Raw genomic sequence first — 26,589 nt, forward strand, 5'->3', positions numbered from 1 at the left:
ATGCACCATAGAAAGCATTCTTTCTGGTTGAATCACAGCTTGGTATGGCTCCTGCTCTGTCCAAGAAAGCAAGAAACTATAAAGGGTTGTGAACAAAGCTCAGTCCATCAAACCAGAAGGCAAACCAGCTTCCCATCCATTGATTCTGTCTACACTTCCTACTGCCTTGGATAAGCAGCTAGCATAATCAAGGACCCCACTCACCCACCCTTGATTCTCTCTTCCACCTTCTTCCATCGGGAAAAAGATACAAAAGTCTGAGGTCACGTACCAACCGACTCAAGAAGAGCTTCTTCCCTGCTGCTGTCAGACTTTTGAATGGACCTACCTCGCATTAGGTTGATATTTCTCTACACCCTAGCCATGACTGTAACACTACATTCTGCACTCTCTCCTTTCTTTCTCTATGAATGGTATGCTTTATCTGTATAGCACGTAAGAAACAATACTTTTCACTGTATCCCAATACATGTTGCAATAATAAATCAAAGGTCACTTCCCACTGCACCTCAAGTTGACCCAGCTGCGGTCCATTAAATAAATTTTCCGATATCTGATGATCATTCACTGCATTTGACAAGTTACTCAAGCAACAACTGCACTGCACACAAACCTTTTACTTCTGTTTTTGGTAGCACTGCTAGCAATGGGCTGTAATGTTCAGCTAATCGTGTTTGCTTTCTTTAAGTTATTTTTATAGATACAATTAGCTTGTATTTGTTAAAATGGAAAATGTTGTGGCGTCGTTCTTTCACTTAATTACAGGATATTCAGATGTCTCTCTAAACATGAACAGTCCACATACCAGGATCGTAAAACCCTTTATTGCAACATCTAATCGTTTTTAAATCATTCCCGGATTTTATACTTCACTATCCTCGACGTTTATTTCACAATTATTGCTTATGACGGATTTCCTGGCTTCAGTCCTGAAGTCACATTCTACTCGTTCGAAGCTGTGTTCCCTCACAGTTCAATTTAATTCTGAACTGACCTTCTCCGTTCTCATAAATATCTTACATACCTCTGTAAAATCATCTGTAGTCAGGCTGAAAAACCCCTTTATTTCATTGTCGGGCAATACAGCAGGATTTAGATAGGCTGGAAAATTGGGCGGAGAGGTGGCAGATGGAATTTAATCCAGATAAATGCGAAGTGATGCATTTTGGAAGAAATAATGTAGGGAGGAGTTATACAATAAATGGCAGAGTCATCAGGAGTATAGAAACACAGAGGGACCTAGGTGTGCAAGTCCACAAATCCTTGAAGGTGGCAACACAGGTGGAGAAGGTGGTGAAGAAGGCATATGGTATGCTTGCCTTTATAGGACGGGGTATAGAGTATAAAAGCTGGAGTCTGATGATGCAGCTGTATAGAACGCTGGTTAGGCCACATTTGGAGTACTGCGTCCAGTTCTGGTCGCCGCACTACCAGAAGGACGTGGAGGCATTGGAGAGAGTGCAGAGAAGGTTTACCAGGATGTTGCCTGGTATGGAGGGTCTTAGCTATGAGGAGAGATTGGGTAGACTGGGGTTGTTCTCCTTGAAAAGACGGAGAATGAGGGGAGATCTAATAGAGGTATACAAGATTATGAAGGGTATAGATAGGGTGAACAGTGGGAAGCTTTTTCCCAGGTCGGAGGTGACGATCACGAGGGGTCACGGGCTCAAGCTGAGAGGGGCGAAGTATAACTCAGACATCAGAGGGACGTTTTTTACACAGAGGGTGGTGGGGGCCTGGAATGCGCTGCCAAGTAGGGTGGTGGAGGCAGGCACGCTGACATTGTTTAAGACTTACCTGGATAGTCACATGAGCAGCCTGGGAATGGAGGGATACAAACGATTGGTCTAGTTGGACCAAGGAGCGGCACAGGCTTGGAGGGCCGAAGGGCCTGTTTCCTGTGCTGTACTGTTCTTTGTTCTTTTGTTCTTTATTTCCCCGGTCTTTCTCTGTCACTTTGAAACGAGGAACTCAGAACTTTGCTCTGCTTTTGAATGTCTCTCTTGCATTCGAACCACTGGATACAACACTTCCTGTGGCATTATGCTGTTTAGTCATGATCTCCTTTGACTTGTAACCCAGCATTTTACCGCCCTGTCTGCCACTGGAATCGGAGTGGGCGAAGAGCGGACAACGGGAAGGCCCGTTGACCTCGGGCAGGATTTTAGGGTTTCGGGACGAGCGAGGCCGTGAACATAGAAACACACAAGACATAAAAAATAGGTGCAGGAGGAGGCCATTCGGCCCTTCGAGCCTGCACCGCCGTTCAATATGATCATGGCTGATCATGCACTTTCAGTATCCCATTCCCACTTTCTCTCTATACCCATTGATCCCTTTAGCCACAAGGGCCACGTCCAGCTCCCTCTTGAACATATCTAACGAACTGGCCCCAACAGCTTTCTGTGGTAGAGAATTCCACAGGTTCACAACTCTCTGAGTGAAGACATTCTTCTTCATCTCAGCCCTGAATGGTTTACCTCTTATCCTTAGACTCTGACCCCTGTGACACCCGTAGTCTACAGTTTGCATCAGCGTGCAATAGAATGTGGTTCAAACGCATTAAATCAGTGTGAAAAATTAAACCTTCTGTGACCTGACATAAAGGGCCCTATTTTACCATTTTGATTCTAAGTGCTGGGCGGACTTGAAACTGGGAGTGTTTCAGATCCGACTTTTAGACCCATTCTCAGGCTCCCCCATACGCACTCTGCCTGAAAAAATATCAGCAATTCCGAATCGTGCTGTGGGTGGGGCTTAATGCACCCAAAATCCTGCAGCTCCGATCGACGCCTCCAACTGCGCATGCGCAGAAAAAAAATGACCGAATGCAGCTCCTCTGCCACATCACTCCCGGGCCGGATAATGCCTCCCCATGGCCCCCACAGACATTGCCCTACCCCCACAACATTACAGACCCCCTCATCCCCCCACCCGTCCCACCACTTAGACAGATCGTGGGCTCCTCCCCCCTTCCCCCGCACTGATCTCAGGCAGAGTGGCAACGTGGTGGTAAAGGGGGAAGTGCCGGTAAGTTTGGGCGTGCAGCCCATTAAGTCAATTTAAATGCAAGCAAATGCATTTGAATGGCCATCGCGCCTGTTTTGGGCGCGGTCCCGATCGTGGCCATTTTCAGGCCTTGGTAAAGGGGCAACTGGCATGGAGGCGGGCGCAGATTGCGCTACTCACCTCACGCCCGATTTTACCAAGTTTTCGCGCCCGAAAATGAGCGCAACTTGATGATAAAATCAGGCCCAAAGAGTTGCATTAACTGTGTTATAAAATTCGCCACCTTTTTCTTACTTAACCCAAATACTGTGGTCATGACAAACACATCTACAAAATTGTCCATCCTGCTCTCTGACTGCAAAAAAGGCAGAGTTGTTTTGTTCTGCTGATAACCCAACCAAGAAATGAATACTCAGCATGAAGTAGAGAAGTACAGTGCATACCTAAATACTCAACAACACTTAGGCACTCTCTACAGCCAATCAAAATAATTGTTTTAACAATGATCAGAAAATGTTGATCGTCTGTCATTTATTTAAACCCACAGATCATTTTGAATGCTGAAAAACACGTTATTGCTTTGCTGTAGGAAGCAGCCTCGAGTGTATCTTTGATTGGTTTTCTCAGAACTATCTTTGTTGAGTCTTTGCGATTATTTCGATTTGATAGGAATGTTCCAAATCATGAGGACAGGAAGAGGGAGAGGAACAATGTCCAGTGGCGGAAGGGTCAAGAATGTGAGGACACCCATTTAAGGTAACTGGCAAAACAGTAGTGGCACGAGGAAAGCTTTTGCAGCGGTGAGCGGTTATGCTTGTGGGTGTGGTCGAAGCAGATTCAATTGAGGCTTTCAAAAAGGAATTGAACAAGCATCTGAAGAGAGAAAAATAAACTGCAGGGCTACATGGAAATGAAGGGGGAGTGGGATAAGCTGAGTTGCTCTTGCAAAGAGCTAGCCCAGACATGATGGACCAAAGGGCCTTGAGAGATCCTATGTACGCTTAGCCCTGTTTGCTTCAGTCAATGCAAAGACTTCATTTCAAGATATTTCTGCCTATGCAATTACATTTCAATGCTGGACTGTAGCTAACACTTGACTACATTTTAAAATTCAGAAGGCATGCTGGATGAGCTAAAAATTGACCGCACTCCTGAAAAGCACATAGCAAGCAAAACAAGTTTTAATAAGAACAGCTGTAAGAGCTGTTTTCTCTAGACAGAGACAGGGAAAACATTTCCAATAACGAGATAAGGGTTGAAATATGTTTTGGTTTCAGTGTGTGTTTGTACAGTTCGTTTTCAGGACCCTGTTCAAGCTCAGTTCTCAGTACAGGGGCTGGCAGCAAAAGCCAGTCTCCCAAAGTTTTGCTCTGCTTTTTCTTTTCGCTTCTGTAATGATTTAATTTTCTTCAAGTTCTGTTCAATAAAGGAAAACTATTTTAAAATTCATACCAGTGCTGTCCTCGTCCATTCAAAGGAATGAACGGACCCTCCAGGGCTCTTTCAGAGTTGTGAAATCTATGATTCTATTCCTAAGGCACAATTTAGGCTTCTACATACTGGTGATTGATTAACTAAATCCCACCAAGGTTCCTGCTTTCAAAGCTGCACAACACATGATAAATCTGCCAATCTTTACAGTGTCACAGCCCCAGAATGCTTGATGGTAATGTTCAGAAACGTCATTACAACTGGGCACCACTTCCAACATCTCTCAGTTCATCAACATTCATTCACACAACAAAAAATCCATGTCAAATTTACAAAGTGAAACTGAGTAAAGAAGGTAGAAGAACTGTGTACAGTTTTGGTCACTCTATTATAGAGAGGATATTATTAAAGAAAGAGTTAAGAAGAGCCAGGAGGGGACATGAGAAGTCTTTGGCAGGTAGGATCAAGGAAAACCCTAAAGCTTTCTATAGGTATGTCAGGAGTAAAAGAATGACTAGGGTAAGATTAGGGCCAGTCAAGGACAGGAGTGGGAAGTTGTGCGTGGAGTCTGAAGAGATAGGAGAGGCACTAAATGAATATTTTTCATCGGTATTCACACTGGAGAGGGACAGTGTTGTCGAGGGGAGTACTGAGATGCAGGCTGTTGGACTGGATGGGATTGATGTTCATAAGGAGGAGGTGTTAGCAATTCTGGAAAGGGTAAAAATAGATAAGTCCCCTGGGCCGGATGGGATTTATCCTAGGATTCTCTGGGAGGCTAGGGAGGAGATTGCAGAGCCTTTGGCTTTGATCTTTGTGTCGTCATTGTCTACAGGAACAGTGCCAGAAGACTGGAGGATAGCAAATGTTGTCCCCTTGTTCAAGAAGGGGAGTAGGGACAACCCTGGTAATTACAGACCGGTGAGCCTTACTTCTGTTGTGGGCAAAGTATTGGAAAGGATTATAAGAGATAGGATTTATAATCACCTGGAAAGGAATAATTTGATTAGGGGTAGTCAGCACGGTTTTGTGAAGGGTAGGTCGTGCCTCACAAAACTTATTGAGTTCTTTGAGAAGGTGACCAAAGAGGTGGATGAGGGTAAAGCGGTTGATGTGGTGTATATGGATTTCAGTAAAGCGTTTGATAAGGTTCCCCATGGGAAGCTTTTGCAGAAAATACGGACACATGGGATTGAGGGTGATTTAGTGGTTTGGATCAAGAATTGGCTAACTGTAAGAAAACAAAGGGTGGTGGTTGATGGGAAATATTCATCCTGGAGTTCAGTTACTAGTGGTGTGCCGCAGGGATCTGTTTTGGGGCCACTGCTGTTTGTCATTTTTATTAATGACCTGGATGAGGGCGTGGAAGGATGGATTAGTAAATTTGCGGATGACACTAAAGTCGGTGGAGTTGTAGACAGTGCGGAGGGAAGTGGCAGGTTACAGAGGGACATAGATAGGCTGCAGAGCTGGGCTGAGAGGTGGCAAATGGAGTTTAATGCGGAAAAGTGTGAGGTGATTCACTTTGGAAGGAGTATCAGGAATACAGAGTACTGGGCTAATGGTAAGATACTTGGTAGTGTGGATGAACAGAGGGATCTGGGTGTCCATGTGCATAGATCCCTGAAAGTTGGCACCCAGGTTGATAGGGTTGTTAAGAAGGCGTATGGTGTGTTAGCTTTTATTGGTAGAGAGATTGAGTTTCGGAGCCAGGAGGTCATGCTGCAACTGTACAAAACTCTGGTGCGGCCACGTTTAGAGTATTGCGTACAGTTCTGGTCGCCGTATTATAGGAAAGATGTAGAAGTGTTGGAAAGGGTGCAGAGGAGATTTACCAGGATGTTGCCTGGTATGGTGGGAAAATCGTATGAGGAAAGGCTGAGGGGCTTGAGGTTGTTTTCGTTAGAGAGAAGAAGGTTAAGAGGTGACTTAATCGAGGCATACAAGATGATCAGAGGATTAGATAGGGTGGATAGTGAGAGCCTTTTTCCTCGGATGGTGTTGGCTAGCACGAGGGGACATAGCTTTAAATTGAGGGGTGAGAGATATAGGACAGATGTTAGAGGTAGGTTCTTTACTCAGAAAGTAGTAAGGGCATGGAATGCCCTGCCGGCAGCTGTAGTGGACTCGTCAACATTAAGAACATTCAAATGGTTATTGGATAAACATATGGATGATATTGGAATAGTGTAGATTAGAGGGGCTTTAGATTGGTTCCACTGGTCGGCGCAACATCCGGGCCGAAGGGCCTGTACTGCGCTGTAATGTTCTATGTTCTATAAGAGAGTGCAGAAAAGATTTACCAGGATGCTACCAGGACTTGATGGTTAGAGTTATAAGGAGATGCTGGATAAAGTGGGACTTTTTTCCCTGGAGCGTAAGAGACTTAGGGGTGATCTTATAGAGGTCCATAAAATAATGAGGGGCAGAGATTAGTTAGATAGTCAACATCTTTTCCCAAAGGTCGGGGAGTCTAAAACTAGAGGGCATAGGTTTAAGGTGAGAGGGGAGAGATACAAAAGGGTCCAGCGGGGCAATTTTTTCACAGAGGGTGGTGAGTGTCTGGAACAAGCTACCACATGTAATAGTAGAGGCAGGTACAATTTTGTCTTTTAAAAAGCATTTAGACAGTTACATGGGTAAGATGGGTACAGAGGGATATGGGCCAAATGCGGGCTATTGGGACTAGCTTAGTGGTTTAACAAAAAGGGCGGCATGGACAAGTTGGGTCAAAGGGCCTGTTTCCATGCTGTAAACCTCTATGACTCGATGAGTTATGAACTGGAGTTAACTTAGAAGGGACATGAGGAAAAACATTTTTACACAAAGGTGTCTGGAATTCACTGCCCGAATTGGTGGTGGAAGCAGAGACCCTAAACTCATTTAAAAAGTACTTGGGTCAGCAACCTAAGTGCTATACGTAAGTCACAGGGCTACGGGCCATCTGCGGGAAGATGGGATTAGAAAGGGCACGTGGTTGTCTTTGGGTCAGCATGGACAAGATGGGCCGAATGGCCCCCTCCTGCACTGTGTCATTTCTGTGAGTTGCTGGATCAATGAGTGGGAAAGACAAATGAATGATCACCCACCCTTTCAATTTACTAAATAACAGACTGCTTGGTCTGTATGTAGCCCATTTCATCTTCAGTCTAGGAGTGTCTGTGTGTAATTTCTGCAGGAAATGATTTTCAGCTGTATGAGTAAAGATGCAGCAAGCAGAACATTGGATCCATCAGGCAGCACAGGAACATGCAGATGATGAAATAGAGACGCAGTACCTCAATATCATTCACAGCAAGGTGGCAGCATGCAGCTAACACTGCTCGTCCATCCTGGAAGTACCATTCCGCCAGTTCCTTACTCACCCTGTGCAACAGGCTGCAGGACAAGACACAGCTTTCAGTGCCTGAGTTCCACACAACAACACTTGTCATCAGTAGTTCAGATCAAACTGTTCGCTTCTAATGGTATAGAATCATAGAATCATAGAGTCTCTACGGTGCAGGAGGAGACCATTCGGCCCATCGAGTCTCTACCGACCACAATCCCACCCAAACTCTGTTCCCATAACCCCACGTATTTACCCGGCCAATCCCCCCGACACTAGGGTCAATTTAGCACGGCCAATCCACCTAACCCGCACATCTTTGGAGTGCAGAAGGAAATCGGAGTCCCCGGAGGAAGCCCATGCATGGCACGGTGGCACAGTGGTTGGCACTGCTCGCCTCACAGTGCCAGGGACGCGGGTTCGATTCCCTGCTTGGGTCACTGTCTGTCCAGAGTCTGCATGTTCTCCCCGTGTCTGCGTGGGTTTCCTCCGGATACTCCAGTTTCCTCCCACAGTCTGAAAGACGTGCTGGTTAGGGTGCATTGGCCATGCTAAATTCTCCTTCAGTGTTCCCGAACAGGCGCCAGAATGTGGTGACTAGGGGAATTTCACAGTAACTTCATTGCAGTGTTAATGTGAGCCTTACTTGAGACTAATAAATAAACTTTATCTTTAAATTTTGTGATTCATGACGAATTTGAAGAGAATGACTTGCCTTTATCTATATAGTATTCACCAAATTCTTTAATAGGTGCATTCTAATTGGCTGGGTGAAATGGGAAGTAACTTACTCATTGTAATCTTCTGACTTGTTATTTCCATCACCACAAGCTGCTTCGTTTGGTGCTGTGATCTGTGGTCCTTGAATGTTTCCTTCACGGGCTGCCTGCAGGTTCAATATAAAACAGGAAAAGACATCACAAATCTCCAACTGACCAGGACAGGGGTGGCTATCAGACATCCTTTTATATCACCACAACTGAAAGGACCATCTCCCTAAAGCAAAACAGAAATTGGCAAATGACAAATGAGGGTCCCCAAATTTCTGCGTGCTACCTCTCTACTTCAGACCACTCCAGGAAGAGTGAATATCACTGCAAACCATCACCTCACAGCTTCTCCCCGACTTGAGTGACAGAGATCGCAGGACTGACGTATGAGGAGAGACTGAATTGGTTAGGATTGCATTCACCAGAATTCAGGAGAGTGTTGGCCTACAAGAAGATATAGACGGAATGGTCAAATGAGCAGATAAGTGGCAGATAAACTAACCCTGAAAAGCATGAGATGATACATTTTGGAAGGAGTAATTTGACGAAATAGTATTCAATGAATAGTGGGACATGAGGAAGTTCTGTGGAACTTCTGTTGGCGTGTTTGTCCACAAATCTCTGAAAGCGGAAGGGCATGTTAGTAGTGTGGTGAAAAAGGCATATGGGACACTTGTCTTTACCAATTGAGGCATAGCTTATAAAAGCAGAGAAGTCATGTTGGAGTTGTATAGAACTTTGGGGAGGCCACAGTTCGAGTACGTCTGTAGTTCTGGTTGCCACATTATCAAAAGGATATGTTTGCACTGGAGGGGGTGCAGACGAGATTTACACAGGATGCTGTCTGGGATGGAGCATTTAAGTTATGAAGACAGGTTCGGTAGGCTTAGGTTGTTTTTGTTGGAGCAGAGAAGACTGAGGGATGACCTGATTGAGGTGTTCAAGATTATGAGAGACATGGACAGTGTGGATAAGGAGTAGCTGTTCCCCTTAGTTGAAGGGTCAGTCACAAGGGGACATAGGTTCAAGGTGAGGGGCAGGAGGTTTAGGGGGGATGTGAGGAAAAACCTTTTTACCCAGAGGGTGGTGACCATCTGGAATGCGCTGCCTGAGAAGGTGGTAGAGGCGGGCTGCCTCACGTCCTTTAAAAAGTACTTGGATAAGCACTTGGCACATCATAACATTCAGGGTTATGAGCCAAGTGTTGACAGATGGGATTAGGTGGGAGTTCAGGTGTTTCAGTGAGGGCTCGATGGGCTGTAGAGCCTCTCCTGTGCTGTGTGGTTCAGTCCCAGATGACCATTGCTGTTCTCCCCTTTGAGGGGGTAGAGCTGACTGGTGATGATTTAACTGAGGATCACCACACCTCAGGCGAGGGGCAATGTTGAGAAGGCAGGCCTTCATAGATACCCTCAGCCAGTACGGGAATTGAACCAACACTGCTGGCTTCTGTACGCATCACAAACCAACCGTCCAGCCAACTGAGCCAAACCGATTCCCCATTGATGGTAGTGCATATCAGGTGAAGGCAGATCTGGTCCAAATTGCGATGCCTTAGACAATCAGATAGATGACAGACACTTGTTTATACATGATAATGCCACCTGCTGCAAGATGCCAACACAGACTAGTGCAGAGTTAAGCTTCTTCTTCTTGAGCTAAGCAACTCTCTTAAATCTCACACTCAACCCTTGAAGAACAACCCTATATCAGCCATTCAATGACCTCTCTGACTTAAATGCCCAGCCGGGTGATACGTGGAACTGTATCTAGAAGAGAGAGAAAGCAGAGAGTACATTACAGTGTGCATCATCAAGAATGCCACAAAATGTTTAAAGAATGTTAGAGATGTCAGAGTTGGATGACTCCATTTAAGTCTTCCTCTTGTAATCCTTACCCTAACCTTGCTCGGAACACAAAAGGGTTAATCTGAAACAAAAGCTAAAATATGAACTATTTTAGCTGTAACCATAGAATGCCTACAGTGCAGAAGAAGGCCGTTTGGTCCATTGAGCCTGCACTGACAACATTCCCACCCAGACCGTATTCCCATAACCCCACATATTTACCCTGCCAGTCCCCCTGACACTGAGGGTCAATTTAGCATAGCCAATCAACCTAACCCGCACATCTTTGGACTGTGGGAGGAAGCTGGCGGACCCAGAGGAAGTACTCTAACAACACCAGGTTAAAGTCCAACAGGTTTGTTTGGTAGCAAAAGCCAATAGCTTTCGGAACAGGTTGTTCCTTCGTCAGGTGGGTGGGAGTTCTGATCACAAACAGGGCACAAAAGCTTTTGTGCCCTGTCTGTGATCAGAACTCCCACCCACCTGACGAAGGAACAGCCTGTTCCGAAAGCTATTGGCTTTTGCTACCAAATAAGCCTGTTGAACTTTAACCTGGTGCTGTTAGACTTTTTACTGTGTTTACCCCAGTCCAACGCCGGCATCTCCACATCAGGACCCAGAGGAAACCCATGCAGAAACAGGAAAAATGTGCAAACTCCACACAGACAGTGACCCAAGCCAGGTCCCTGCTGTTGTGAGGCAGCAGTGCTAACCACAGGGCCACCGTGCTGCCTATGTATATCTTTTGAAAAGTAAGAATTTAACATGAGAATGAAGAAAATACAGGAACTATCCAGGAATATTTATGAAAATTTGGTCAGATATTCTAAAAATAAGGACTTTTTTAATACAGAGGGTGGTGTGTATGTGGAATGAGTTGCTGGAGGAAGTGGTTGAGGCAGGGACATTGACAACATTTAAAAGGTATTTGGACAGATACATGGATAGGAAGGTTTAGAGGGATATGGGCCAAATGCAGGCAAATGGGGTTAGCTTAGATGGGCATTTTGGTCAGCATGAACCATTTTGGGCCGCAGGGCCTGTCTCCGTGTTGTAGGTTCTATGATCCTATGACTTCCTGGGGCTAATCCCACCTTCTCAGTGAGGGGCAGCACTGATATGGAGCGAGAGTAAGATGGTCTAGGTCTATTGAAACTGGTTTCCCTGCTGAGATGGTGAAATTCATCCTCATCTGCATTGAAAGAAGTGGTTGGCAATGGTAATTTACCTGAGTAACGAGCAGTGCTTCATTGAGCTGGCCTCGAGAGGTGAAAAATTTCACCAGTTTCTTCACATCTCCGGTTGCAATGCAATATGGGATCAGTTCATCATTTCCTTCCTGAATCAGCTGGTCAGCTCTCCTGTGGATAAAGGAACATTCTGGATGCTTCACATCACCACATATTTTCCCGTATGGTTAATTTGATGGACCGATCAGGTTTGAAAGGTATATTTCTGGCTCTTTTTACCTTTGAGGGTAGATTTCACTCTAACTTCATGTTCTCCTGTGAAATCTACCACTTTTCCTGAATGGAGATCAGAATCTTCAAGGGCGTGGGAGAAATCAAAGTTTTATTTCCCTTCTTTTGCCATCCAATTGGTGGAATTTTACAGGACCATCACGGCAGGGACGGGGATCAGAAAATATGGCAAGCCATTCAGAATTACATTGACATTGGGGGGGCTGGAAAATCCCGCTGACCGGAGGGGGCTGTAAAATCCCATGCTCTTTTTATTTGTTCTTGGGATGTGAACATCAATGGCCCGTCCCTAATTGACCATGAAAATGTGGTAGTGAGCCACCTTCTTGAACCATTGCAATCCATGTGACACAGAGATAGGAACAATGAAGATGGTAGTAGGAGGAGGCCATTTGGCCCTTCGAGCCTGCTCCGCCATTCATCACAATCATGGCTGATCATCAAACTCAATAGCCTCATCCTGCTTTTTCCCCATAACCTTTGATCCCATTCACCCCAAGTGCTATATCCAGCCGCCTCTTGAATACATTCAATGTTTTGGCATCAACTACTTCCTGTGGTAATGAATTCCACAGGCTCACCACTCTTTGGGTGAATAAATGTCTCTTCACCTCTGTCCTAAATGGTCTACCCTGAATCCTCAGACTGTGAGCCCTGGTTCTGAACAACCTCACCATCGGGAATATCCTCCCTGCACCTACCCTGTCTAGTCCTGTCTTCCTCTTTAGAGGTTTGACACAACTAGTGTCTTGCTGGGCCATTTTCAGAAGGAAGTTAAAAATGAGTCTCATTGCTGTGGATCTGAAGTCATGTGCAGACCAGTCTGGGTAAAGGCAGCAGATGTCCTTCCCTGAAGAACATAGTGAAACAATTTGTTGTTTATGATAATCCAGCTGTTTCATGAGCATTATTAATTTAGTGAATTTTAGTTCCCCCAGCTGCCTGAATTTATGTCCCCAAATTACTAGTCTAGTAGGATTAGCACCATGCTACCATCCCGATTGTATGATCTGCCCCATTCATTCTTTTCCATCTTAGGAACTGAAGAGAGGAATTTTATGAAAAAAAATTCAAAGTGCCAAACAAGCGAGAAAACGGAAATCACAGTGTGTTCCTGGACGAGCTGCGAATCGCAATCTTATGTCTTAATGCAAAAAAATGAGCCAGGATGCGATTCTCGCCAGTAGAAGAAGGAGCGGAGCCTAATCTTGCCAGTGAATCCGGCTGCTAAGCTCTTGAGGTGCCATTGCGCATATCTCCCAGTGTACTGAGAGATCTCCTGAAGCCCCCACCTCCCCCAACCTTCTCCCTGTGCCGGTCTCTCCCTCACGGACATGGGGACCCACCCCATTGGCAAATGTGTGGAGTTGCAGGGATGGGGCGGAGGGGAGGGGGGCCTGTGGAGGGATGCTCTTTTGGAGAGTCGGTTCAGACTGGATGAGCCGAATGGCCTCTTTCTGCACTGTAGGGATGCAATGGCCCAGCCAAAGTTTTTGACTGCTTGTGGTGTGCTGGTAGGCCAGCAGAGAAGGATGCTTGCACTGAGCAGGCAGTGACCCACAAATGAGCTTGATTAACAAATCTTTTTTATTTTGAATGAGGGAGGAATGTTGGCCAAGGCAGTGGGAGAACTGACTCGTGAGACAATTGGTGAGTGTTTGGAATCGTCGCACAACTTCTCAAAAATAGAAGTGCCCACCTTTGCATCAGCTTCCTCCAGTATTTCATTGATACTCCAGGTGCGACTGAAAGCGCTTTGTCCCACTGTAAAAAACAATGAAGGTTACCTCACTCTTTATTCCTCAGATACCTCTTATAAATATCACAGCAGCCTTGGCACACGGTCACCTATTTCAATTCTGATTACAATGTCAGAGGAAGACAAGATAAAGTACTAGGTTTAGGTGTTGCTATGGTAATCCTGTACGTCTCCCTTTCTACCTTTTAGTTCACCTTCTTGCAAAAAAAAACCTTCTTTGTATAATTTTGAAATGTCAGGTTATTTTTAGCTATTTAACTCCTGCTCCAAACATGCACAAAAAAAAACACTTCAGTCTTTTTGCAATGAAGGTGAATTATCTTTTACCAGACCTGATCAAGAAAAACATGGGGAAGTTTTCATCCATTGCCAGGCATAATGTTGATTTTCATGGCTTCCCCCTATTCCCTTTGAACACTGGACCCTATCTCGTGGGCTTCCTGCCCTGCTATATGGATTAAAATGACCGACCTGGCCATTCACTATTGCAAAGCACAGCAAAAAACTGTTCTGTTAAAGGGGGAACAGTTTCCATGAAAACTATTAGGCCAACTTCTTTATTATCGGTTCATAAGCACATGATAACATAGAATCATACAGTGCAAAATGAGGCCATTCGGCCCATCGTGTCTGCACCGACCACAATCCCACCCAGGCCCTATCCCCATAACCCCATGTATTTACCCTAGCTAGTCCCCCTGACACTAAGGGGCAATTTAGCATGACCATTCTCTCTTCCACCTTCTTCTGTCGGGGCAAAGGTACAAAAGTCTGAGGTCACGTACCAACCGACTCAAGAACAGCTTCTTCCCTTCTGCCATCAGACTTTTGAATAGCCCTGCCTCGCGTTAAGTTGATCTTTTTCTACACCCTAGCTATGACTGTAACACTACATTCTGCACTCTCTCCTTTCCTTCTGTATGAACGGTTTGTTTTGTCTGTATAGCGCACAAGAAACAATACTTTTCACTGTATGTTAATGCATGTGACAATAATAAATCAAATTTAAAAAAATCAATCCACCTAACCAGCAGATCTTTGAACATGAGTTACTCGGAATTCTGCCCTCACCTCATTTGTATAAAACACCAATCTGCTGACACTTAGAAGGCACCTGTCAAATACCTCTTCATGAGGACAGTGCTTCCTTAATCTAGAATGTTTCTCAAAATTCAGAAAATGTGACAGTTATACACTCAAAATACAAGAATGGTACAGCACAGGATCAGGCCCTTCAGTCCACCAAGCCTGTGCCAACACATGACACCTATCTAAATTAAAGACTTTTTGCCTCTACGTGGTCCATTTCCCTCTATTCCCTGCCTACTCATCTATCTGTCAAAATGCCTCTTAAACATTAGTATTGTATCTGCTTCTACCACCTCCTCTGGCAGCGCAGTCCAGGCACTTACCACCCTCTGTGCAAAAAAAACCTGCCTCTCATCACATTCCCTTTAAACGTTCCCTCTTTTACCTTAAACCCATGTCCCCTAGTAATGGACATTTCTACCCTGGGAAAAAAGACTCCAACTCTCCATTTTCTCAATGCCTCTCATAATTTTGTAAACTTCTATCAGGTCGCCCCCTCAGCCTCAGATGTTCAGGTGAAAACAAACCAAGTTGTCCAAGCTCTTTTGGCTTGGGTGGTCTTAGCAGTACTGACACTCCTGCCCTTTTTTCTGAACATATGTAGCTTTTAGCAAGTCTAAGTGAACAATGTTGTGAGCTTGGCCTGTCCTCTGCAGGCAAAAGGAATATGTCCAGACATTGCACCTTTTTTGAATAAACAGAAGGATAGGGGATACTGGCTCCCAAGTGCATCTGCCATGACAATATCTCGGCTAATCACAGTTGACTTGCCAACAAATCAACACCCCTTTGCTCAAACAGCTTAAATTGTTCCCTTTGAAATTTGGTATTCTTGCATCAGTCCTGATGAGTGAAAGATGAAAAGTTTTGACCGCATGTCTCTTTCTTTCAGCAATACTCAAGCCCTGTCCTACCAAACGACTATTTGCATCTTACCTTCTACATCAAGGTGCAATCCCCAGGGAAAGCTGTGGGATGGCTACAGAGGGAAATGAGTAGATATCTTTCATCCATGTTTTAATAAAAAATAATATTTTTCTCGAAGTATTTTTGCATCTATCATCAAAATATGAAGTCTGGAGAGTGAACATAGAACAGTAAAGCAAAGGAACAGGCCTTTCGGCTCATGATGTTGTTCTGTACATGACACCAAATGGAACTGATCCCTTTTGCCTACCCTTGGTCCGTATCTCTAACTATTCCTTGCATATTCATGAGCTTATCTAAAAGCCCCTTAAATGCCCCTATCGTATCTGCCTCCTCCATCATGCCTGGCAGCGTGTTCCAGACACCTACCACTCTCTGTGTAAAAGAATTGCCCTTCATATCTCCTTTGAACTTTCCTCCTCTCACCTTAAGTGCATGCCCCCTAGTATTAGACATTTCAACTCTGGGAAAAAGATTCTGATTGTCAACCCACTTTACGCCTCTCAAACGTTTATAGACTTCTATCAGGCCTTCCCTCAGCCTCCACTGAGAAAGCAACGCTAGTTTGTCCAGCCTCTCCTTATCGCTATAGTGATGGACAAAATCTTTGTATTTAATGTAAGTAGGATTTCCCCTCTTCTGAAAATACTCCTATTCTATTTGGCTATGGCCTATGTGGTTTATATTTATTCCTGCCAAGCACTCTTTGTTAACCCAGTTAGGTGGCTATTCATTCCGGCTGAGACAAGACAATAAAAGTGGCATTGCCATTTAATCATGCCAGACAGCAATGCCGCACTCAACTACACCCTCACCCTGCACCTAGACATTCACACTTGCCACCCAGGAAGACCTGGCTGATTCTCTCCTCTCCAAGCTCAGAGCAATTTCAAACATCTCTCATGCAACCAGCTGCCAATTGGTATAGAAATCATAGAAACCCTATAGTGCAGAAAGGGGCCATTCAGCCCATCGAGTCTGCACCGACAACAATCCCACCCAGGCCCTATCCCCGGAACCCCACATATTTACCTCGCTAATCCCTCCAACCTATGCATCCAGACACTAAGGAGCACCTAACCCGCACATCTTTGGATTGTAGGAGGAAACTGAAGCACCCGGAGGGAACCCATGCAGGCAAGGGGAGAACGCGCAAACTCCACACAGATAGTGACCCAAGCTGGGAATCGAACCTGTGTCCCTCGAGCTGTGAGGCACAGTGCTGACCACTGTGCCACCATCCCGCCCCTAGAGGACTCAGCTGTTTGTTAGATTTGCCAAACGGACTGTTTTGCGGTCAGTTGTTAAGACATTTTTGAATGAATTGGTAGGCATTGAGGTCGGTAAATTTTGTGCGGAAATACAGAATAGCCTCACAGCTAGTACCACAATCAGGATAGTTGTATCACGTATTAACTCTCAACACACAGTTCAGTCCCAATAGAGATATGCGACTGCACCAAACATGACTGCAACATTTCATGAAGTTATCTGTGTTAATTGCATTAGTATTATTCAATTAGTGTCAATTTGCACCAAATGACAGGTAGTTTGTGTATTAGATCCGGAGGGACCGGCATTAACATGGTCCACATTCATTATATTTAAACCCAGCTACCAGAGAAAGAATACATTTATCTTACATCTAGAGAAATCATAGAATCCTACAGTGCAAATGGAGGCCATTTGGCCCATCGAGCCTGCACTGACCACAATCCCACCCAGGCCCTATCCCCATAACCCCATGCATTTACCCTGCTAATCCCCCTGACATTATGGGCAATTTAGCACGGCCAATCAACCTAACCCGCACATCTTTGGACTGTGGGAGGAAACCAGAGCACCCAGAGGAAACCCACGCAAATGGATCAATTTAAACTAAGGTCCCACTGATGAGAGAGGCCTCAATGGTAGAATTTAGTCCTTCAGTCTCTCCACCAGGTACATGGTACATACTCTTGCAACTCGGCCAACATTGTCTATCTGATACGCTGCAGGAAAGGATGTCCCGAGGCATGGTACATTGGGGAGACCATGCAGACGCTATGACAACGGATGAATGAACACCGCTCGACAATCACCAGGCAAGAGTGTTCTCTTCCTGTTGGGAAACACTTCAGCGGTCACGGGCATTCGGTCTCTGATCTTCGGGTAAGCGTTCTCCAGGGCGGCCTTCACGACACACAACAACGCAGAGTTGCCGAGCAGAGATTGATAGCCAAGTTCCGCACACATGAGGACGGCCTCAACCAGGATCTTGGGTTCATGTCACAATATCTGTAACCCCCACGGCTTGCCTGGGCTTGCAAAGTCTCACTAACTAGTCTTGTCTGGAGACAATGCATATCTCTTTAACCTGTGCTTAACCCTCTCTCCACTCACATTGTCTGTACCTTTCAGACTTGATTACCTGTAAAGACTTGCATTCCAACCATTATTTTGTAAATTGAGTTTGTGTCTTTATATGTCCTGTTTGTGAACAGAACTCTCACTTACCTGACGAAGGAGCAGCGCTCCGAAAGCTAGTGTCTTTTGCTACCCAAATAAACCTGTTGGACTTTAACCTGGTGTTGTGAGACTTCTTACTGGTCGAATTTACACAGAGCTTTCCTGATCTCCTGAAACTTCAGAAAAACAATGTAAAGATGGCAAAATAGCCATTTTCCTTGGGTTCTGGTGAAGCCATGTGGAAACGTGAGGTGCGTATGAGTTCCTCACCAACCACGTCGCCAATCAATTCCCCGCTGATTGTCGGTGTCAAGTACTTTACCTCACCGAGTTCCACCATGAGCTCACAGTATCGCTGGATCTGTCCCAGTCGGAGATGAATCTCAGCCGCCTCCTTCAGTCGCTCCTCCTTGCTGGGTGCTCCAACCCCACCTCCAAACTTGGACATCTTCACAGTTGTTAACTCTTGAGCTTTCGACTAACCAGAACAAATAAATGATTCACATATGATAGTCAATGTTAATCAGTAAGCCAAGCCTAAGAGTGGACATACAGGTAAGAAAGATAAACATTTCAATATTACAATGGTTCCATTTCTCTGTGTATCTCTTAACCTGGGTTCAATTCCCGGCTTGGGTCACTGTCTGTGTGGAGTTTGCACATTCTCCCCATGTCTGCGTGGGTTTCCTCCGGGTGCTCCGGTTTCCTCCCACAGTCCAAAAGATATGCGGGTTTATGTGGGTTGGCCATGCTAAATTACCTCTTAGTGTCAGGGGGACTAGTTAGATTAATGCATGGGGTTATGGGGATAGGGACTGGGTGGGATTGTGGTCAGTGCAGACTCGGTGGGCCAGATGGCCTCCTTCTGCACTGTATGATTCTATGATTCTATGATTAATTTTGAATAATGCGCTTGTTTTATACGATTGGCTCATCATATTTTTCTACCACTGTGACGATGCAACCCCCCCTTTGTGTCGGACAACTGAACTGTTGCCCCCCCACCCAGCTTCCTCCCCACCAGCATCCTCAGGTCTGCCCTGTGGGAGGATTACAGGGTGCGTTAGATCAAGGATGAGGGTGCATTGGTGGATTCTGTCTCAGCTTTAGATGGCTTGATGAGAATTGATTGTAGGCGGGTAAGTGGAATTGATTCGCTTCAGATCAGCCATGATCTTGTTGAATGGTGGGGCAGGCTCGAGGGGCTAGACGGCCCACTCCTGCTCCTATTTCTTATGTTCTTATGTACTTTAATTAAGAAAAGCAAGAGCAATAAAGAGAAATTGGGGTGGCATTTAATGCATCCATGGCTTGGGGTAGTGAGGACGGGTTGTGGGGTTTGTGCCATTGTGGCTGTACCAGCTTAATTGTGGGAGAGGATTCCTGGAAAATGACAAAATCTTCCCCAATTAAGCTGGAGGACTAATGGGGGTGATGCAAGATTCCCAGAGAGTGCCCAGTGGCAGGATGTCAATTGGCTCATCATTGAGGTGGTGGTGGGGTGTGTGTGCGTGTCATGGGGGTGGGTTCACCATCATTAACATCTGGGGATGCTCATCAAATGGTGCCCTTACCAGTGACACCCAACTTCTGAGAAGGAATTTAAAAAATATATACTGACTATGATGTTGCTGAGAACTGGTCTGGCTAACCTTTCAGGAAGTGGGTGGAAGATGCAGAAATGTCAGCTACAGAGCTGAGATGACCTGCAGTGATATCAGGCTTTAGGAGAACCCACTTTCTTTTGATCCACTCACAGGGCGTGGTGTCACGGGCAAGGCCAGCATTTGTTGCCCATCCTTAACTGCCCTACAGGAGGTGATGGTGAGCTATCTTCTTCTGTGCACCTGAATGATTTGCTGGGCCATTTCAGAGGGTAGTTAATGATGGTGAACCCACCCCCATGACACCACCACGCACACACACCCCATGGGTTCATAAGATATAGGAGCAGAATTAGGCCATTCAGCCCATCGAACCTGCTCCGCCATTCGATCATGGCTGATATATTCCTCATCCCCATTTTCCTGCCTTCTCCCCATAACCCTTCAACCCATTACCAATTGAAAATCTGTCGACCTCCTCCTTAAATTTACTCACTGTCCCAGCATCCACCGCACTTTGGGGTAGCGAATTCCACAGATTCACAACCCTTTGGGAGAAGTAGTTTATCTCAACTCTGTTTTAAATTTGCTACCCCTTATCTGAAGACCTCTCGTCCTAGAGTGCCCCATAAGAGGAAGCATCTGCTGCATGTCTGCTTTATCCATACCTTTCATCATCTTATATCATCTTTATCATCGAGGGGAATTTCACAGTAACTTCATTGCAGTGTTAATGTAAGCCTTACTTGTGACTAATAAATAAACTTTAACTATCTACCTCAATTTGATCTCCCCTCATTCTTCTAAATTTCAGAGAGTATCGGCCTAAACTGTTCAATCTCTCTTCAGACGACAAACCCCTTATCTCTGGAATCAATCTAGTGATTGACTCCAATTACCACATTGCTGTAGGTCTGGAGACACATGCAGGCCAGACAGGGTAAGGATGGCAGATTCTCTTCCCTAACGGACACTAGAGAACTGGATGGTTTTTAATGACAATTTAGTTGATTGGTTCTCAACATTCCTGATACTGACTTTTATTTCAGATTTTTAAAATTAATTGAATTTAAATTCCACAGCTGTCATGGCGGGATTCAAACCCGTGTCTCCAGATCATTAGTCCAGTCATAAGTGCCAGCCAATGACCATCTCCAACAAGAGAGAATCTAACTATCTCCCCACGGCATTCAGCAGCATCAGCATCACTGAATCCCCCATCAGTACGCTGGAATTGCGAGTGACCAGAAGCTCAACTGGACCAGACGGGCTACTGGAACAGGTCACAGGCTGGGAATTTTGTAGTGAGTAATTCAGCCCCTAGTTCTCCAAAGACTCTCCACAAGCACGAGTCAGGAATGTGATGGAATACTCTCCACTCGTCTGGATGTGCGCAGTTCCAACAACAATCAAGAGGGTCAATGTCATCCAGCGCAAAGCAGCCAGCTTGACTGGCAACACATCTGCTATGTTAAAGAGTAATTTCTTACACAACTGACACATATGTAGTGGCAGCAGTGTGTACCATCTTCAAGATGCATGGCAGCAACTTGCCAAGGTTCCTTCATCAGCAACTTCCAAACCCACAACCTCTGCCACCTTAAAAGATGGGTGCGTGGGAACATTGCCACCAACACTTTCCCCTCCAAATCACTCATCGTTCCTTCTCTATTGCTGCATCAAAAACCTGGAACCACCTTGCTAACAGCACTGTGGCTGGATCTACATTGGATGGAGCTATCGCAATGCTGCCTGCTTGACTTGTGATCTTTGGGCTGTTGTGGACGGCAATGAAGGCTGATCGCTTTGCGCCAAGAGGTCAAACGTTTGAGCATCATTTTCATCAAACTAGTCCGGGTGACGATGATGGGCTCGGACCCAATGGTCAGAGGAGTCTAGTACAGCTGCCTTTATTTGATTCCATTGTTCTGGAATCAAGTTGGCTATGTGAAGATTATCCAGATTGATCTTCTTCCTCTTGAAGTGTTTTGGTGCTGGATAGATCTTCACCACCAATTGAACAAGTTATTGATCTGTCCAGCATCAGTCCCCCACATGGATTGAGTGATGCGGACATCACTGAGGTCTCTGATATCATCCAGGAAGTAGCAGTGCTGTGATCTAGGATGCCCCCACGTGGCTTGGTATTTCTCCTTCTGGCAGAAGAGAGTGTCAGATATAATGAAGCCACGCTGAGCACACCTGGTCAGCAAGTTGATGCGATTTGCATTGTTTAAAGTTTATTTATAAGCATCTCAAGTAAGCTTACATTCACACTGCAATGAAATTACTGTGAAAATCCCCTAGTCGCCACACTGCGGCGCCTGTTCGGGTACACTGAGGGAGAAATTAGCATGGCCAATCCATCTAACCAGCATGTCTTTCAGACTGGTTTTTCCCACCCCATTTTCTGGAATGATTCTGTTCCAGATATCGGGATCACAGCCAGCTCTCGAGTTAAAGTTTACTGGAAGGATGGTCTCTTCTTTTGGGATGGCAGTGAGGACATCATTAAGGTCAGAACAAAACATTTTCTTCATTGCAGTCAAGGGTCTGGGAATAAGCTGATGATGGTGGAATATTCATTATGTTTAACCTTATTAACCTCAGCCTCCTGTTTGCCAAATCTAAACTGACCATCATCGACATACATGATCTGCAGTTTGTGGATGACTGCAGTGTCACTGTCCACTCTGCACCAGATTTGCCAGACATTCCCGATCTCTTTAAGTCTTCACAAGAATCTGGGCCTGTACATAAATGTTGCCAAAATAAAACTCATATCAATTCATACCTGCTCAGCCAAATATTTCACCTCCCAGATGTGTTGAAGGAGAAACGTTGGAATGTGTTGAGCACATTCCACACACTGATAGCCAGCTCGCTCTTAAAGTTTCAACAGCTGGTAACAAGATTCAATACTGGATCAGCTGCATAAGCTCAGTCTCTTACTACTCCTACAAGTATCCTTTCTGGTTGTATCACAGCTTGGTATGGCTCCTGCTCTTTCTAAGACCGCAAGGAACTACAAAGGGTCGTGAGCGAAGCCCAGTGCATCAAGCAAACCAGCCTCCCATCCACTGACTCTGTCTACACTTTCCACTGCCTCGGCAAAGCAGCCAGCATAATTAAGGACCCCACGCACCCCGGATATTCTCTCTTCCACCACGAAAAAGATTCAAAAGTCTGAAATCATGTACTAACTGACTCAAGAACAGCTTCTTCCCTGCTGCCGTCAGACTTTTGAATGGACCCACTAAACATTAAGTTGATTTTTCTCTACACCCTAACTATGACCGTAACACTACATTCTGCACCCTCTCCTTTGCTACTCTATGAATGGTATACTTTGTCTGTATAGCGCGCAAGAAACAGCACCTTTCAGAGTCCTGACAAAAGGTCATCCGGACACGAAACGTTGGCTCGATCCTCTCCCCACAGATGCTGTCAGACCTGCTGAGATTTTCCAGCATTTTCTGTTTTTGTTGCAATACTTTTCACTGTATACTATACGTGTGACAACAATAAATCAAATCAAATCAAATCCACACATCAACATAAGAGTCACAGAGCAGTTGCTGTCACCGCACCTCTGTACTGCAGTGGTATTCGGATTGTGTATCAGCAACACTCAAGACCATGAGAGAAATTCTATCAGCAATGCTTCAGCCACATCCTCCAGATTCAATGGCAGGACCACTCAACAAATGCAAGGTCCTTCTTGAAGCCAGTTGTACTAGAATTCAGGCAAAACTCCTGTTAAGTCAACTTTGATGGAATGGAAACTGTGTCCAGATAGTCGAAAAGTATTTCCCCCTCCGGGACCTGTGATTTCAAATCTCAAATGGCCAATGTTCCAAGGGTGGACAAAGAAATCATTTGTCCCTGTGAAGCGTGACAGCATTGACATTAACGACTGGGAGCAGCTTGCTGCCAATTGTTCAAAATGGCGTCACCTTGTCCATCAAGCTGCATCAGACTTTAAGTCCCAATGTCTCAATGATTGGGCAGACTGGTAGCAGAGGAGGGGAGAGGAAGCAAATCCTGCTTTCTGGGGACCACTATCTTGAAGTACGTCCTACCCACATGCCAAAAGATCTGTGGGTCGAGAATTGACCTGTTCAGTCACGTGAAGATCCAGGGCAGAAACTTGGGTCCGCGAGTAGACGTCAATCTTGAATCGATGGACAGCAGCCTCTGCTACTGTCACCCACATGGTCTCTGGCAGTTTAACAAAGAACAAAGAAAATTACAGCACTTGAACAGGCTCTTCGGCCCTCCAAGTCTGCACTGACCATGCTGCCTGTCTGAACTAAAACCCGCTACCCTTCCGGGAACCATATCACTCTATTCCCATTCTATTCATGTATTTGTCAAGACGCCCCTTAAATGTCACTATCGTATCCGCTTCCACTACCTCCCCCAGCAGCGAGTTCCAGGCACCCACCACCCTCTGTGTAAAAAACGTGCCTCGTACATCTCCTTTAAACCTTGTCCCTCACATCTTAAACCTATGCCCCCTAGAAATGGAGTCTTCCACCCTGGGAAAAAGCTTCTGACTATCCTCTCTGTCCATGCCCCTCATAATCTTGGAGACTTATGTGAACCTTCTCAAGAGCAATGACGAATGGCGAATAAATGTTTGCCTAGCTAGTGACACTGACACTCCAGGAACAAATAACAAAATGGAACATAAAGTTTTTTTTATTCATGTCACAAGTAGGTTTACATTAACACTGTAATGAAGGTATTGTGAAAATCCCCTCGTCGCCACATTCCGGCGCCTGTTCGGGTACACTGAGATAGAATTTGGCATGGCCAATGCGCCTAACCAGCACGTCTTTTGGACTGTGGGAGGAAACTAGAGCACCCAGAGGAAACCCACGCAGACATGGGGAAAACGTGCAAACTCCATGCAGACAGTGACTCAAGGCTGGAATCGAACCTGTGTCCCTGGCCCTGTGAGGCAGCCGTGTTAACCACTGTGCCACCGTGCCACCATAATCACTTCGTTATTGTACCCCCTCTGAATGTGAAATGATATCCTAGCTCTCTTGTGGATCAATTTGTTGTCTTGAACACACTTAGTAGTAAATACAGTTTTATGAAAAATAACAGGCCAAAGAATTCAATTTTTTAGTCTGTTCATTGCGTTCAATCGTAATGCAGAAAACCAAGCCACATCCGTCACTCCCGACCTTGCTGATATTGGAATCACAGCACGTTATCCCCTCCTTATTTAATTACTTTAACAGTAGTCAAATACCTTCCTTTGTGAGCCTATCTATAATTTGAGATACCAGATTCAATTTGAAACAGTGCGATTAAGCCCTCTGCAAACATTACTTACAGTTTTGAACCTGATCAGATGTTTCATGTGCATTATTCCTTTGCAGTAGTTTTGTGGAAGCAGGCTGTCGTCCTGGTCCTTTAACACAGCCACCAAGTCCCACAGGTTCTTACTGCCTCCCGGGGGCTGGAAAGAACATAGGCAAATATTTAGGCCTCATGACACTTCGAGCTTGTTCTACCGTGGGAGACCAGGGTTGATCTGCAGTATGTGATAGAAATGTAGAAACATAGAAACCCTACAGTGCAGAAGGAGGCCATTCGGTCCATCGTGGCTAAACCAGCAACAATCCCACCCAGGCCCTATCCCCGTAATCCCACATATTTACCCCACTAATCCTTCTAACCTATGCACTCTGGTACACTGAGGGTCAATTTAGCATGGCCAATGCACCTAACCAGCACGTCTTTGGACTGTGGGAGGAAACCGGAGCACCCAGAGGAAACGCACGCAGACACAGGGAGAAGGTGCAAACTCCACACAGACAGTGACCCAAGCCGGGAATCGAACCCAAGTCCCTAGAGCTGTGAGGCAGCAGTGCTAACCACTGTACCACCATGCCGACAAGTGATGATACTGTGCTACTTTGTTAGGCTTACTTCAAGAGGAAGTGTTTTGTTACAAGAGTCGATCTGTCTGGGAAACACGTTAATAACTGATTTTAGCCAGTGTGTTAATTTGTAGAGTTAATGTACCTCCTATTAATTTAGGTTCTCCTGGGACTTTAGACTAGCTATGCTGAGTCAGGTGAGTTTTTGATTAGGTTGATTGACAGAGATAGATTTACGTGGTTAATGGGAGGAGCTAAGCTTGCAGGAACAAAACAGTTTCATTTTCATTTTAAAATACAAGCAGTTGCTGCTTGGGCTGCCAGAAGGAAGCAGTGTCCCTCTCTCCAAAGGATTTTTGAAAGCTCCAAGCCTGGCATTCTAATTCAAAGCAAGTATGCCTGTGTTTTGATAAATAATTTTAAAGAGGGCTCTAAATCTATAAGAGAAATATTGCTTGATTGGAACTCATAGTGATAGGTTAGCAGTTAAGAATTATGTCTTGTCATGTTTGAATATTATTCAATTGTTAGAAGTTAAGCTAATTAATTTGTTGTAATTAAACTGTGTTAATAAATAAAGAAATGTTTTGATGAAGTTCCCAGGTTTGTCGGTAGAATTGCGCCTTGAGTGAAGATTAGAAATAGGAGAGGAGAGGTCACCCTGTTGGGAGTCTTTTATAGACCTCCTAAAAGTTCTAGAGAGGTTGAGGAAAGGATTGCGGAGTCAATCCTGCTTAGGAGTGAAAGTAATAGGGCAATTGTTATGGGGGATTTTAACTTGACTAATATTGACTGGAATTGTTATAGCTCTAGCTCGTTAGAGGGGTCAGTTTTTGTTCAAAGCGTGCAGGAAGGTTTTTTGACTCAGTATGTAGACAGGCCAACTAGAGGTGAGGCTATATTGGATCTGGTGCTGGGAAATGAGCCAGACCAGGTGCTAGACTTGGAAGTTGGTGTGCATTTTGGTGATAGTGACCACAATTCGGTTACGTTCAC

General features: G+C 45.2%; 1 protein-coding gene across 5 annotated transcripts in view; it reads right to left on the minus strand.

Annotated features, from left to right (window-relative positions):
• Positions 1-26,589, minus strand: part of wdr17 (WD repeat domain 17) — a 105,312-nt gene that overhangs the window by 35,226 nt on the left and 43,497 nt on the right. For 4 of the 5 annotated variants that reach the window (XM_078215459.1, XM_078215458.1, XM_078215456.1 and 1 more), the window contains 6 exons: positions 25,044-25,169; positions 18,412-18,567; positions 13,566-13,630; positions 11,614-11,746; positions 8,560-8,654; positions 7,719-7,818 (listed from right to left, as the gene is read on the minus strand). In XM_078215459.1, coding sequence (XP_078071585.1) covers positions 7,719-7,818; positions 8,560-8,654; positions 11,614-11,746; positions 13,566-13,630; positions 18,412-18,567; positions 25,044-25,169 — 675 coding nt within the window. Of the gene's footprint in view, positions 1-7,718; positions 7,837-8,559; positions 8,655-11,613; positions 11,747-13,565; positions 13,631-18,411; positions 18,568-25,043; positions 25,170-26,589 lie in introns of all 5 variants that reach the window. The other variant, XM_078215457.1, reaches the window with a different exon arrangement.

This window comes from Mustelus asterias, chromosome 6, assembly GCF_964213995.1.
Source record: "Mustelus asterias chromosome 6, sMusAst1.hap1.1, whole genome shotgun sequence".
NCBI classification, from domain to species: domain Eukaryota; kingdom Metazoa; phylum Chordata; class Chondrichthyes; order Carcharhiniformes; family Triakidae; genus Mustelus; species Mustelus asterias.